This window comes from Micromys minutus (assembly GCF_963924665.1).
Source record: "Micromys minutus genome assembly, chromosome: 2".
NCBI classification, from domain to species: domain Eukaryota; kingdom Metazoa; phylum Chordata; class Mammalia; order Rodentia; family Muridae; genus Micromys; species Micromys minutus.
This window is the reverse complement of record NC_137971.1, coordinates 87407461-87422802: the sequence shown is the minus strand read 5'-3', so window position 1 is coordinate 87422802 and position 15342 is coordinate 87407461. Positions and strand designations below refer to the sequence as shown.

General features: G+C 44.4%; 1 protein-coding gene across 1 annotated transcript; it reads right to left on the bottom strand.

Annotated features, from left to right (window-relative positions):
* Positions 1–2445: 2445 nt before the first annotated feature.
* NLRP10 (NLR family pyrin domain containing 10) lies at positions 2446–13680 on the bottom strand. Its single transcript, XM_080912324.1, has 3 exons — positions 13656–13680; positions 9268–9569; positions 2446–6667 (listed from the first exon to the last, which is right to left on the bottom strand). The coding sequence occupies exons 2-3, from the start codon at positions 9542–9544 to the stop codon at positions 4908–4910; spliced, it is 2037 nt and encodes a 678-aa protein (XP_080768450.1). The 5' UTR covers positions 9545–9569; positions 13656–13680; the 3' UTR covers positions 2446–4907.
* Between the last annotated feature and the right edge of the window lie 1662 nt (positions 13681–15342).

Sequence of the window (15342 nt, the reverse complement as noted above, 5' to 3'; positions counted from 1 at the left end):
GGTCTCCTAAGAAGGACCCAATGGGGATGACTTTAGTCAAAATACCCAACACAGGGGAGATAGAACCTGTATCTATCTACCACCTCCAGTAGATAAGCATGGCCCCCATTGACGGAAGGGGCCACCCACTCATCTCAAAAATTTTAACCCAGAATTATTTCTGTCCAGAGGAAAGATAGGGACAAAAATGGAGCAGAGAAAGAAGGAAAGGCCATCCAGAAACCACCCCACCTAGGGATCCACCCCATCTGCAGACACCAAACCCAAACACTGTTGCTAATGCCAAGAAATGCTTGCTGACAAGAACCTGGTATGACTGTTCCCTGAGAGGTTCTGCTAGCACCTGACTAATACAGATCCAGACACTCACAGCCAATCATCAGCCTAAGCCCTGGGACCCCAAGTGAAGAGCTAAGGGAAGAACTGAAGGAGCTGAAGGGGACTGCAACTCCATAGGAAGAACCATATCAACCAACCAGAACACCCAGAGCTCTCAGGGACTAAATCACCAACTAAAGAGTACACATGGAGGGAGCCATGCCTCCAGCCACATATGTAGCAGAGGATGGCATTGTCTGGCATCAGTGGGAAAGGAGGCCATTGGTCCTATGGAAGTTTGATGCCCCAGTGTAGGGGGATGCTAGATCAGTGAGGCAAGAGTCGGTGAGTGCGTAGAGAAGAGCCCTCATGGAGACAAAAAGAGGGGAGAGAGGGATGGGATGGGGGTGTTGTAGAGGGGAAATGGGGCAGGAGGCTATCATTTGAAATGTAAACAAAATGATTGATTAATTAATAGAACGGAGTGCATCTGCAGGGAAGACTGAGCTGAAGTAAGATTTTTTGCTTCTCAGGGGCAAGAGGCTTAAACCAGATTCCAAGGAGAGGGCTCCCCTGCCTTTAGTGCCTCTACATCTCCCTGTATTTCTGTCCTGCCTCAATACTCAATTTGCTCTTAAGAACAACATGTTTGTCAGTCTGTGCCTCACATGATGGTGCCAGACAGGTGGTGTTTATGCACAGTGGCATGCAGTCATCCTGCCTCTGCAGTCAGACTAGAAGAGAAGCCAAATGTCCCTCCATACAAAGAAGGCACAGTTTTCCTGTATTTATAGCAGACATAGCCTGGTCTCTGCCTCCCAACCTCCTCATATGGAAGAATAAGCCTGATCCACGCATTGTGGTGGAGAGGCCACCAAACTACACAAAAGGGATAATGATGGATTATGAATTGTGGTGGAGAGGCCACACAACCACACAACAGGAGATGGATTTATTCAGGAACTACTACAATACCAGGAAAGGTAACAAAACAGAAGCAAATTTATCATGGATCACCAGTGGTTTACAGAGACGGAGCAGGTGGACAGAAAATCACTAAAAGAAACTCTCTGGGGCTAGTGGAGATTCTAGCCCAACCAACCTAACCAGATTCTTCCTCAAGTAGACCTGGGTGATGAGCCATCACCTGAGGATAGAGGGTGAAGAATCTGATGAGACATTCAGGGCAATCAGATTAAAAGGGCGGGAGTTTCCATACATCATCTTACTAGGATCCTTGCTGAAACTGGACTGTGCAGGTCTGGCAAGAAACAGTTGAAAGTAGGAATCAGAAGCACTGGAGTAAAGTTGGAATAAGAAGAGAGTAGTTTCGAACGAGGTCTGGGGATGCAGGCTAGTAGTCCCAGCGCTGGGAGGTGGAGGCTGGAGAAGGTTCAAAGGTAGCCTGGGCTACAGGGTGAGTCATCTGGGGGCCAACCTGCACTATGTTTAATCCTGTATCAAAATTAAAAAATAAAAATTAAAAAAAATGTTTTTGTTACTTACCAACTCTTCCAACTTTTTTACTGCTTGATATTTTCCAGAAAATATTGTCCATAGTTATAAACTGCTAGCGTAATACAGAAAAAGATCGTTTTTTTAATCCAGTAGGTTTTCAGTTACAATGAGCCCATGTAACAAAAGGTGGGTGAATGAAAAAGATGAGCAGCTTATTAATGTGCATCGTAATTATACACACACATACATACATGTATACATACATACATACATACATACATACATACATGCATACATGAGGCTCCTGAGGAATGAAGTGGCTCTGAATTCCAGTTTATAGACTGCTTTTTGACAACGAAACATAAAGATTTAAAGAAATGACAGCGACAGAACTGGAGAGGAGGTGGCTTAGTGGTTAAGAGGACTTCCTGCTCTTGCAGAGGACCTAAGCTCAGTTCCCAGCACCCATCCACACTGTGGCTCACAACCACATGTAACTCTACTGCCCTCTACTGACTTCTGCAGGCACCAGGCACACATATGGACACACACACACACATACACACACAGTTCATCAAACAAATATTTATACACATAAGACTTTTTAAAATAAATTTTATTTTTAAAAGAAAAAGAAATGGCAGAACTCAAAGCATTTTGAGTCTCTGTGAGTGACGAATTAAAGGACTTTTGAAGCTACAGAACAAGTTCAAGAAGAACCTGAGAAATGTAGTGAGAGTCTCGGACGGGTGACTGTGGCAGTGTACAAGCAATAGGGACATAACTTATGGCCTAGCCCATGTGAGGCTATAGAGCAATAGGGATATAACTTATGGCCTAGCCCATGTGGGTATAGAGCAATAGGGACATAACTTATGGCCTAGCCCATATGGGTATAGAGCAATAGGGACATAACTTATGGCCTAGCCCATGTGAGGCTATAGAGCAATAGGGACATAACTTATGGCCTAGCTCATGTGAGGCTATAGAGCAATAGGGACATAACTTATGGCCTAGCCATGTGACTATAGGTTCCGTCCCCAGTCCTGAGTGGCCAACTAGTTATAGAAGCCTGTAAATGTGGATTTCTCCGGGACTGCACCATCTCTAGATCATCTCTAGGCTCACAGGAGTTCTCATTTCCAATGGTTAATTTTTCTGGTAGAAGGGGTAAACTTCTGGCAGAAAGGATGGAAGGACATTGTCATCTGTCTTTGTATGCCTATGTCCTTTTATTCTATGTAGGATTTTACAAGATTCTGCATTCGTCATGGTAAAGTCCACATGGCAGGTCCCTGCCTCGCTTATATAGCTGCACCCCACATCTTAAGGCTGAAAATAACACTGAAAATATTTTCAGGAGCCCTCTGTGAAATCAGCTGTAAAACAAGATAGAAAGTCTTCTCCTTCGAGAAATAAAGCCTAAAGAGATTGTTGGGATTTTTTTTTTTTAACCTCTGCTTCTCTTGATAATTTTCCGATATATGTTAGTTAGAACCAGTAGCAACGGAGGGGGAGGCAAAGGGGGAATATCCGTAATGACATTAGTATAAGGAGCAGCATAACTACAATCCCCACACCTGGGAGACTCGGGCACAAGTTCAAGGCCACTCTAGACTACATGGTAAGTTTGATGCCAGTCTCGACTACCTGAGATCCTGTTTTAAAACAGAAACAATGGAGCCAGTAATGCTCAAGATTAAAAACCAAGTAGAGTTTCCTCTTATTGTTTTCTGGCTTTTTGTTAAATGACCGAGTCATTTAATTTTTTGCTCAAGCCACTTTGAACTGGATGTGAAATCTTTGGACATGTTTAGAGTCATAATGGTGTGTTAAATTCATGTTTCTTAGACAGGTTTCCTTGGCACCAAGGACATGCAGGGATATGGCTGCACACTGTTTCATTATTACCAAATTACCCATGGCATTTGGAAGTTGGTCTTCTGAGACAACACAGCCTAGTCAACGGGTATCAGCAAGCAGCACCCAGCTGTCCAGTGAGCAACTGCTCTCCAAATAAGCTTGTGAGCACACAGACTGCCTCTCAGACTTATTCTCTATGTACACACAATCTGTGGGTTCAACTTATGGTGGACATGATTGTCAAATGTCAAGCAGCTATATTTGCCAAGAGAAAACTAGTTACTAGGGCTACCATGTCCTAAGCTCACTGAGTTCCTTGTACCCAGACATCTGCGCATGTCCAGCAGATGACTTTCAGAATTGCTACCTGTGGGGTCAACCCATGGGGGGAAATGAGAAAAGCAAGAGTCCTGTCTGTAGCTTTTCTGTGAGGCTAAGTAACCCATACTCGACTGCACTCGAGCCAACAATAGCCACTGAGCAGGATTAACTGCCATGCTGATAGTCTCTGCAGGCCCCTGCATGGTGTGAGGGCCAAGAACTTTCTGAGGAATCCAAGAAATAGAAGGGGCTCTGGATTATACCTCATGTTCCTCCACTATGCAATGAGTTCAGTCAACTCATTATACCTACAACAAGAATCTTTTCCTTTCTATACAGAGAGACCCAGAGTAGAAGAGAATGTGTTCATTCTCTTCTACTGCATCATCTTTTCATGAAGAAACGTCAGCTGATGGCATAGCTTGGGTTAACAGTACTAATACAATTGATATTAATCCATAATTAAGTCAGGTCAAAGCAAAGAAGAATTTCCCACACCAGTGCTTAGGACTGTGACCACCCATGACCCACTTTTAACAGTAGAAAGTGTACAAGTTTCTACAAAGAATGGGAAGCTACTCTTCATTTAAGCAACACTAGAACACAAATACAGAGTCAACAGGGCTTTCCATTCTACCAAAGCATATTTCCATTACATGTTGGCCCAGATGTGTTCCACATCTGCCTATATTTTACAGAGTGTATGTGATCCTCACTTTCTTATTTTAAACAGTTTATTTTATTTTCAAAAGTTCAAATGCCAGAATTAAAGTCTTAGTCATTGGATGTTAGCAACAAAAGGGGCTACTCAAAGTGACGTCACACCACAGGAGACACTGAACAGCTATTAGAGGGAGGGATGCTAACTAATTAAACTTCAGATATCTGTGGTAAGGGCTGGTTGCTTCCGATGTGTTATTCACTGCAGATGCTATGCTAAGTCTTTTCTATTTGTCTCTGTGTCCTTCCCTCTCTCTGCTGCCCATCTTATCTGTCATCTCTCGGTCCTCTTTAACTCTCTGTCCCTCCCCATCCTCCTGTCCCTCCACCCCACCATTCTTATCACTCATCTCCATGTGACCCTTTTCTCTGCCTGCCAGCCTACTGTTTCTAACTTCGGGGGCTGGTTCCTCTGTCCCTCTGCTTTTCCCACTAGAAGCCTTCTTCTGTTTTATGTTTTCTTCCAAGGAAGAACTTTGATCCTTCCCCTTACCAAATCTGCTTGTCACTGAAATTGACTTCCTCTTAGCAGATTTCTTTTCATCTGAATGTTGCACATTGAAAATGACATCTTTCATCTGGATACCTTGTGTGAGCTTCTTTATCTTAGAGTCATAGAGAGAGAATTCCAGATCCCATGACCTGTTGTACTTTATGGCTTCTATTTGTTCTTTAAAATGCTTCAGATCCTGCCTTACTGAGGGAGCAATTTTGAAACAGAACTTGAGCCCCAAGCTCAAGGTGTTGTCTGTTTTCAACATGTCAAATAAGAACTGTAAACTTAGAGTCACCTCTTCATAGTTCTCCTGATTTACCAGCTTTGACACTTCTTTGTGTGTGGCCTCTCCCAGCTGACTCTGGTCCTCCTTCACAAGGAAGGACATGGCATAGAAAAACTCCTGGAAGCTGATGTGGCGAAAGCTGTAGAGTTTCTTGATGCCAAGGCCCTCCCGGTAGTCAATGCAGTTCAGGAAAGCAGTAAGGCTGGAGCCATCTAAACTGTGCTTTCTGAGGATATCTTCTTCAAATAGCAGCCTCTGGTGGCGCATCCCTTCCGCTGCCAAGGAGCACAGACTCCTCAGTACCTTGTGTCTGGTAAGCTCAGGGCTGTCCCCACTGCCATCATTGGGCAGAAAGGTGGACACATAAGCAGTGAAGATGTCTGTACTGTTGCTAGGTGTCTCTGAGACTTCCTGGCCTCTCGCCATCTTTCTCTTCAGCCAGGAGCACACCACCCAGCAAATGCCTGGAACCTGGCATGCTTTATAGAGGACAGCATTGTTTTGCACAAACTCCAGGGCGCTTCTCAACTGCTCCTTATCCGTAAAATAGGAGCTGAAATATGTCTCCCTCTCCTCCTCAGAGAAGCCTAAGACATGGACATGTCGCCGTTCACCCAGCATGGGCTCCAGACTCTGCAAAGCTGCAGGCCGGGTGGTGATGAGAAGAGAGCATGGTACCTCCCTTCTCCTCATCAGAATGTGGAGCACGCACTCGGCACGGCTGGACCTCTGTAACTCATCATAGCCGTCCAAGATGAACAGGAGCCGCGCGGGCTGCCTCAGAATCTCTGTGACTGGGGCTTGATCATCTCCACAACACCAGCAGATGAGGTTGGGCAGGTCACACTTGGGTAGCAGGACCACTTCTCTGCAGCTCACGTAGAAAACATAATCAAACTGGCCCGGGTACAGCTTCCCTCTGGCCCAGTCCTGCACCAGTTTTTTGACCAGGGTTGTCTTTCCAGTGCCCGCAGATCCTTGCATCACCACTATGGGCGGAGCTGAGTAGGACTCTGCCTCTGGAGCAAATAAAGTCTCCACATGGACAGGATCCAGCTCCTGTTCCAGGTCAGAACGGGAAGGTGATCTGAGACTCCCTGAACTGGATGTGGCCACCAGGAGCAGCTTATGATGACTGCTATTAACACCCCAATCTTGCCTCTCCTCCAAGCAGCGCACGTGCTCCCGGTAGATTTCTCTGTAATCTGAGCAACACAAATGGGATTTCGGGTGTCAGATGTAAACAACAAAAGGCAAAAATGAACCCTTCAAACCCTAAGATTGCCCTGTAGTCTCAACTTCCACCCTCTCTAACTTGTATTGCTTTGAAGATTGTAGCTGTGGCTTCATGACGTGAAACGACGGTGTGTGTGTGTGTGTGTGTGTGTGTGTGTGTGTGTGTGTGTGTAGGCATGTTTTGTATGTGAGTATATTTGTATCTACTCATGCTTGTGAGAATGTGCTGACAGAGGGTATGTGTCGTGTAAGGGAAACAATGTGTATACGTCAATGTCACAGTGTGTGACAATGTATAAGTATCTCCGAAGTCCTGTGAAATTTTGTCATGGGGTGAGGTGAAGACAGAGAAGAGAGAAAGGAAGCTAAAAGCTGATGAAGTAATGGAGTCTGTTCTTGGTAAAGGGGCAGTCAGAGCTTAAGACCACCCAGCAGATAAACAGGAGCCATAACTTCCTGGGCCTCACTTTCTCCCCATTTGTTTCCCTCCCACCCCTCCCTTTCCCTTTCTCCTCCTCTCCCTGCCCCCATTTGTGTACATCTGTGAAAATGTGTGTGTGGGTATATGAATGCCAGTATGTCGGTACATGCAGAGGCCAGTGGGACAACCTCAGATAAAGTTCCTCGGGTGCTGCTCTTAGACTTGAAGTCAGGACTTCTCACTGAGTCAAGAGCTCACCCTTCATGAAAAACAAAACACAAAACCACAGTAAGTGCATGTGCCTAGCTTAAAAAACAAAAATAGATTGCTTTTGGTAAGATGGTCAATTTTACAATGTTAATCCTTCCAATCCATGAGCATGGGAGATCTTTCCATCTTCTGAGATCTTCCTCAATTTCCTTCTTCAGAGATTTGAAGTTCTTGTCATTCAAGTCCTCCACTTGCTTAGAGTCACACCAAGGTATTTCATATTGTTTGGAACTCTTGTGAAGGATATCTTTTCCCTAATTTCTTTCTCTGCATGTGTCTAAGAAAATGCTCCACATCCCTAGTTATCAGGGAAATGCAAATCAATACAATCCTGAGATTCCACCTCACATCAGTCAGAATGGCTAAGATCAAAAACTCAGATGACAGCAAATTCTGGAAAGGATGCAGAGAAAGAGGAACACTTCTCCACTGTTGGTAGGATTGTAAACTGGTACAACCACTCTGGAAATCAGTCTGGCGATTCCTCAGAAAATTTGACATAGTACTACCTGAAAATCCAGCTATTCCACTTCTGGGCATATACCCCAGAGACACTCCAATATACAACAAAGATGCATGCACCACAATGTTCATAGCAGCTCTATTTATAATAGCCAGAAGCTGGAAAGAACCCAGATGTCCTACAGTAGATGAATTGATACAAAAATTGTGGTATATTTCCACAATGGAGTACTACTCAGCTATTAGAAACAATGACTTTATGAAATTTCTAAGAAAATGGATGCATCTAGAGAATATCATCCTGAGTGAGGTAACCCAGTCACAAAAGAACAGACATAATATGCAGTCACTGATAATTGGATACTAACCCCAGAAAGCTCTGAACACCCCAGAAACAACTCACAGGCCATATGAAGCTCAAGAAAAACAAAGGCCAAAAAATGAAAGCCTCAGTCCTTCTTAGGAAAAAAATAATTGTATAGCACTCTCTCAGAGTGTGGTACACCTGAACCTTAAATCATTAATAATCCAAGAGCTAAGAATATAGCCTTGTGGCAATTTTTGGTATTCAAATATCATTATGCTTAATCTATACTCATCAAGAAAACTGTTTCCATGTTACATTCTGTCCTACATATACTTTATGCTTATGGTAACTAGTGGGATTTCAATGCATGCTATCAAACCTCTAAAAGAATTAAGTACTTACAAAAAAAACCCATATAGTGTTATGGCAAAATGTTTTTTTTTTAAATCTACATGTATCCCTCTTTTTTTTAAATAAAGTTGTAAGAGAGAAAAACAAAAACAGAACCATCGATTCTGATGTGCGGACTACAGTTCTTACACCCATGCCACAAGCCCCTTACTGGCAGCTGTCACCTTGCCATCTCCACTCGTTCACTCCTATTTCTACAGCACAGGAGAAAACTGAGAAAGGTCACAGGTGTCCACAGAGCCCCTTGACCTGCACCCCAAAATATGAAACGGGGCTATTTAGTTTCCACTACTGTCTAGAGTTCCATTAGTTCGCTGAGTCTCTGTGGAAAGTGGTGTAAGTGCCTGTCATAACACTGGGGCTGGGGGGCGGCGACCCACACACCCTGACGCTGTCCTTTCTACTTAGTGTAAATCACTCCACCAACACTGAGCCCCATCCACGTGCCCCTTCTGCATCCCCACCCCTTCTCCAACTATAAGCAGGAGGTGGGGTGCTTTGCTCAAAAGATAGTATAAACCCTTACCTTCAGCCCAGGATCTGTACCCAACATTCTTCAGACCCCTTATCTGGACACTGGGGCTCTGGGAATCCCCAAGGCCAGGGCAGTGTAAGGAAAGGCGTAAGTCACAGACCATTAGAGTCTGTGGGGTCCCTGGGGATGTCTTTGCTGCCACCATCACTCGGGCTACACTCACCATTCAGACAGACCTGGTTGAGGTAGTCTACAAGCTCCATCAAGTTCATGGCCTGCAAGCTCCTGCCGACCACTCTCACAGCCTCCTGCGCTCCGTACATTGAAATCAGTTTGGATGCCAGATCCACCCGGCTCAGACCTTCCAGTTCCCCTCGAGCCAGATGAAATTGGGTCACATCCCGCAAGTGAAACTTCAGCATCTTGAAATTGTTCTCCTCAAGGTCGTTCAGGGCCCAAAGCAATGCCTCCTGGGGGCTTTTGGCCTGGGCCAAGGCCATGGTGGTCAAAGTTCAGCCCAGCCACCTGGAAAGGAGAAGTAATGAGAAATGGTGAATGGGAAACAGCTAAAGATTCCCCAACTGCTCTCTCTTCTGGGTTCTTGGCAGTTTGTGGAGCAGAAACCCTTGGGGAGACCAGATATGTACAAAGCTCCAAGAAGGGGAAGTAGATGGGGCGGCAGAGGAAATTGTCTTAATCATCCCTGCTCTATCAGATAACATGTGTGACCGGGTAATAACTAGCAAGAAGGTCCCCCTTCCTTCTTTCCATCCTGCCTGCCTGCCTTCTTTCTGATGTATGTGAGTGTGTGTGTGTGCGTGTGTGTGTGTATGAGGATCTTGTGTATTCCAGGCCACCCTCAAATGTTTTTATAGCCAAGGATGGTATTAAATTCCTGATCCTCCTGCCTTTACCTCCTGAGTATTATGATGATGGTCTTGCACCAGCACGCCTGGCTCTATGAGGTGCAGGGGATTAAACCTAGGGATTCCTGTGTGTTGGGTATCCGCTCTACCAACTGGGCAATATCCCCAGATATCCATAAGCACTCTTAAATTAGACTCAAGCATTAAGTCTAATTAAACTAACATTAAGAAAAATGTTTGAGATTATTACACTTCAAAACGTGAGTCCTCCTTAGACTCCTTAGTGAATGTTTACAGAACTTGTACATGTCTGCTAAGACCACAAAGACAGAAAGATTTAAAAAAAAAAAAAAAAAAAAAAAAAAAAAAAAAACTCAATCCTCAGTCCACTGCTTCACATACTAGCATCATGAGCTCAGCCACTCCTATGGGTGCAAAGTTGGTCTCTGGTTTAGGTAAGGAGACAAGTTCAAATCAGGCTAAAAAGGGAGCAAACACTATTAGTGCTTAATTTGTGCCAAGATACTTCTTCAACTCAGCGTTTCCTGAAGGGAAGGAGAATGCCAGTGATCAATAGGACTTCAGAATCCCAGGAGCTGTTCATTATCTAACGTCATGAGGAATCCATTGCAGAAATATAATGTCTGGAGGTGCTCAAAATAGCCTTGAGTAATAGACTTGACAATGCTCAAATTATAACTGAATACCAATGAAAAGGAGAAACCTCTCAGAGACAGTAGGGCACAGGGACTCTTGCCACAGGTCTTAGACCGAAGTAGAACTGCAGAAGCAGAGACACATTACCCCAAAGTGTCGAGGATGAAAAACCTGGGGGTTCCCCGCAAAAAGCTATGGTTCTGAAGGGAGCTAATTCCAGAAGGACAAGAAGACAACAGCAGAGCTCCAGGCCAGTCAAGCCCAGGCTTGAGGAGCTGGAGGTAAGAGGGTGAGTCAGCTCCGTGAGGCAAGAAGACAAAAAAACTAGCTGTCCAGGAGAGATGGAACAGGTCTGTCTTCAGCTTTTCGAGCCAAGCCTGGGTGCCCTTTGTCCCATTTCACTGTTATCTGGTGGGGTTAGAATTAAGAGTAAAGCTGTGAATTCTCTCTTTTTTTAACTTTACTATTTTTTCCTTACAACTTTATTTAAAAAAAAAAAAACAGAGATATGTGTACAGATTATTAAAAGCATTTTAGCATAAAGCTATATGAATATATTTTGTCAGTACTTCAGTACTTGATTTTTTAAGGTTTGGTAGTACGCATTGAAATCTTACTACTTACAATGAACATAAAGTACATGTAAAACAAAATGTAACATGGAAATAGTAAAAGTTTTCTTGGTGTGTATGGGTTAGACATAATGATTTTAAACACCAAAAATTGTCACAAGACTATCTTCTTAGCTCTTGAGTTATTAATAATTTAAGGTCTAGGTGTACTCCACTCTGAGAGGGTGCTATACACTTTTTTTTTTCTAAGAAGGACTGAGGCTTCCACTTTTTGACCCCCCCTTTTGAGCTTCATATGGTCTATTAGTTGTTTCTGGGGTGTTCAGAGCTTTCTGGGGTTAGTATCCAATTATCAGTGACTGCATATTATGTCTGTTCTTTCGTGACTGGGTTACCTCACTCAGGATGATATTCTCTAGATAAATCCTAGGAATTTCATAAAGTCATTGTTTCTAATAGCTGAGTAGTACTCCAGGCACGAGCTATTATATATTGCCAAAAAGAACAGCACGGAGATGATCCACTTCCCTCCCTGAAGCCACCCACTTGCCCTCTTTACAACTTGACCGCAGGCCAAGTTTGACAAGAGACAAAGGGAGTGGGGCGCTGTCACTGTCTCCTCTGACACTGGACCATTCCTTCAAATGGGCGAGGCCACTGCAGGACGTGCTCTGGCAAAAATGCAAAGGGAAGAAAGAAGGAAATCAGGGGGATGGGAGTATAAACACATTTCTAAGTGTCCCTAACAGGCAGAGAGTCTCCCAATCTCCCTAAATCGGGAGTGGTTTCTCCAAAGAAGACCCTCAAGGTGAAAAAAGTGGACTGGCACTTTAACTGGTGCCTTTGTCTTCATGCAACAGCTGTGGCGAGACAACCAAGAGTGTAAAGTCCCACAGTAGGTTACCAGAAAGCTAGAAATGAAAGTAAAGTAAATGTTTTAGAAGAAACAAAAGAAACACAGAAAGCACTCGAATGAACAAACAATGGGGTAACCACAGAATTACTAAAATCTATACAACCACAATGAAGAATAGTAGAGGGGGCACTGCAGAAATGGCTCCATGGTTAAGAACTCTCTCTGGCTGCTCTGCAAGAGAGAGTACCTGGGTTCAATTCCTATACCAACATGGCAGCTCACAACCATCTATCTGCAACTCCAGTCCCAGCAGATTCAATATCCACTTCTGGCCTCCGAGGGCATTGGGCATGCACGTGAATCAGCGGGGCATAGATACAGCCAAAAACATCCATACACATAAAGTACAAATTTTTAGCTAAAAAATGGTGATAATGGGATAGTTAGGATAAAAGGCCAATGGGTGATCCCCAAAGCTTTAAGTCAAAAAGCAGGGGTGTGTGTGTGTGTGTGTGTGTGTGTGTGTGTGTGTGTTAGAAATTCAGAGATGCAAGGGGGCTAGAGAGATGGTTCAGTGTGTAAGAGCATTGTCTGTGTCAGCATGCACTCCTAAACACCAAGCTGAGGATTTGAATTCATATTCTAGCACCCGTGCAAAGCCACTGAGGGTTGGTGCATGAGAGGGGACTTGTTTCCCCATAGCCCAGCTCCAAGCTCAATGAAAGACCCTGTCTCAGAAGAACAAGGTGGAGAGTTATCGTACAGGACACCTGACACCTGTGGCCTGTACATACAGAAAGTACACACACTCACACATGTATGCATGCACAATGTGTGTGTGTGTGTATACAAAGACATTTTAAAATCTAAAGAAGTTGTCTTGGGGAAGAGGATAAGGATGGTGAAAAAGATAAAAACTGAAGACACAGACTTCGTAATAAGTTGCATTTCTGACACATACACATGCATCACTGTGTTAGATCTTCCCAGGGGAAAAAAATCTAGGAGGCAATGAAGTGGAGGCAGTGCGTGTGGACAAGTCCTTCAGGAGACTTGGCAGTGAGGGGAGTCTGCAGATCTGCAGAGATTAGGAAGCACTGATTCAAACAGTCTTGACCCTCACGTGGAAAGGGTGAGGTACAAATGCCAACAAAAAGCATCCAAAGGGGGGATCAGGCTAGAAATACCAAGGTGGGGTTTGAGGACAGGAACAGGACCGACATCCTAAGAAACGCAGAAGACTAGCTTTTCAGTGAGAAAGTCTGTCAGACGGAGAGGCAGTTGTGTGGGTTTCCTGTCTGGAAGATGCATGTGAGCATGTCTGACAGCTGTTCTATGCTATCTGATATACGGCTAACAGAATTCCCAAAGAACTTGAAGACGGGGGTAGCAGGAAAGGGGAGAGGCCGGGATGTGAACACTGCCAGTCCTCAGCTGTGTACCTTTCTCCTGTCCCCAAGCCCCTAGTCACAGGGCTCGGTGAGAACTCCCAGAGTCCGGGGGAAACAGCAGGAATGAGACCTGGCTTGCTCAAAGCCTTCAGCAAGCTCAGGCTAGAAATAAAAAGAACCAGAAATCAAGACTAAGAAGCCAAGATGAGCAAACAGAAAAATAAGAGATGACTGTCAAGACAGGACGACGAAGATCGGAGGTTACTTACTGTGCGCCAGATCTCAAGGTCTAAGTCACTGTGCCAGAGGTTCTTAGTACACCTAAGTATTTATAGAAGCCGGAACTGAGTTTAATTGGAGGGTGGAGGCGAGAGATGAGATGACTTAACCCTGGCCTGGCTAGAGACGGAGGTGAAGACTAAAAAACTGAGTGTCCAAAAGAAAGAAGATAAAAATGGGGGAGACAGGGACAGGATACAAGCAGATAGAAAATGTGAGAGAAGAGATGGGGGGGGGTGGATAGAAAACACATAAACTGAGCAGGAGAACAAAACAGAAAATAAAGGCAGGAGCAGAGAGCTGGAGAGAGAGAGAGAGACAGACAGACAGACAGACAGACAGACAGGCTTCCTTTCAGTCCTTGAGGTGGGCAGCCTATAGCCCCATCTTCATGACTCCCTGGTAGAGATGATCCTGGTTTGAATTGGTTTGGTTTGAATTGGTTTGGTTTGGATTGGCTTAGTTTGGTTTGGATTGGTTTGGTTTGGTTTGGTTTGGTTTGGTTTGGTTTGGTTTGGTTTGGTTTGGTTTGGTTTGGTGTGGTTTGGTTGGTTTAGGTTGGGTTCTTTTCAGGTATGACTTCTCAAACACGCTTCCCAGGGCAACTAGAAAGTGGCATGTGATCGGGTTAATTTTGTCCACATATCACTAAGAGTTTCTGTGAGGATGTCTTTGGGATGAGACTATTATTTTAGTCAATAGCTAACAAAAGTCAGCTGTGCTCCCTAATGTGGGTGCCCCTCATCCCATCAGATGAGGCCTGAACAAAATAATCCACACATATGCACACACTTATGTGGTGTGTGTGTGTGTGACATAAAAGCAGAAAGAAGACAAGGGGAAGAAAAAAGACTAATGGGGTAGGACTAAAGGGAGAAATAGGTTGGGGCTGGTTAAGAGCACTGGACTTCGAGAGGTCCTGAGTTCAATTCCCAGCAACCACATGAAGGCTCACAACCATATGTAATGGGATCTTATACCTTCTTCTGGTGTGTCTGAAGACAGTTCACTCATATACAATCAATCAATCTTTAGAGAGAGAGAGAGAGAGAGAGAGAGAGAGAGAGAGAGAGAGAGAGAGAGAGAGAGAGAGAGAGAGAGAGAGAGATAGGTGGGAATATCCTTCCATCTGAGTAAAAGAATCTATGCGAACAAGAAAACTTCTTAAATGAGCTGAAGATCTGGCTCACCAGGTTAAGAGCACTTGCTATGCAAGCATGAAGACCTGGGTTAGAATCTTCATCATCCACATAAAAAGCCAGAACTGGTACCTCGTGAGCCTGTGACCCCAGCACTGTAGATGGTTCCTCAAAGGGTCACTGGGGTTTGTTGGATACCAGCCTAGCACCAGTCTCAGTGAGAGACAGTCTCAAGGGACTACGGAGAGGGTGATAGAGCAAGACACACAATGTTCTTCATGCCTGGCTTGCATATACACACTCATGAGTACACACACACACACACACACACACACACACACACAAACTTTAATAAAAGAAAAAGAATGCTGGTCAGCAGTGGCACCGGCCTTTAACCCCAGCATTCAGGGAAGCAGAGCTGAGCTGATCTCTAAGTTCTAGGACAGTCAGGGCCACACAGAAACCGTGTCTCAGAAAAAGAAAGTAAAAAGAACTTCCTACACTTCTTACTCTGAGAAGGATCATGAGTTTCCTCTGG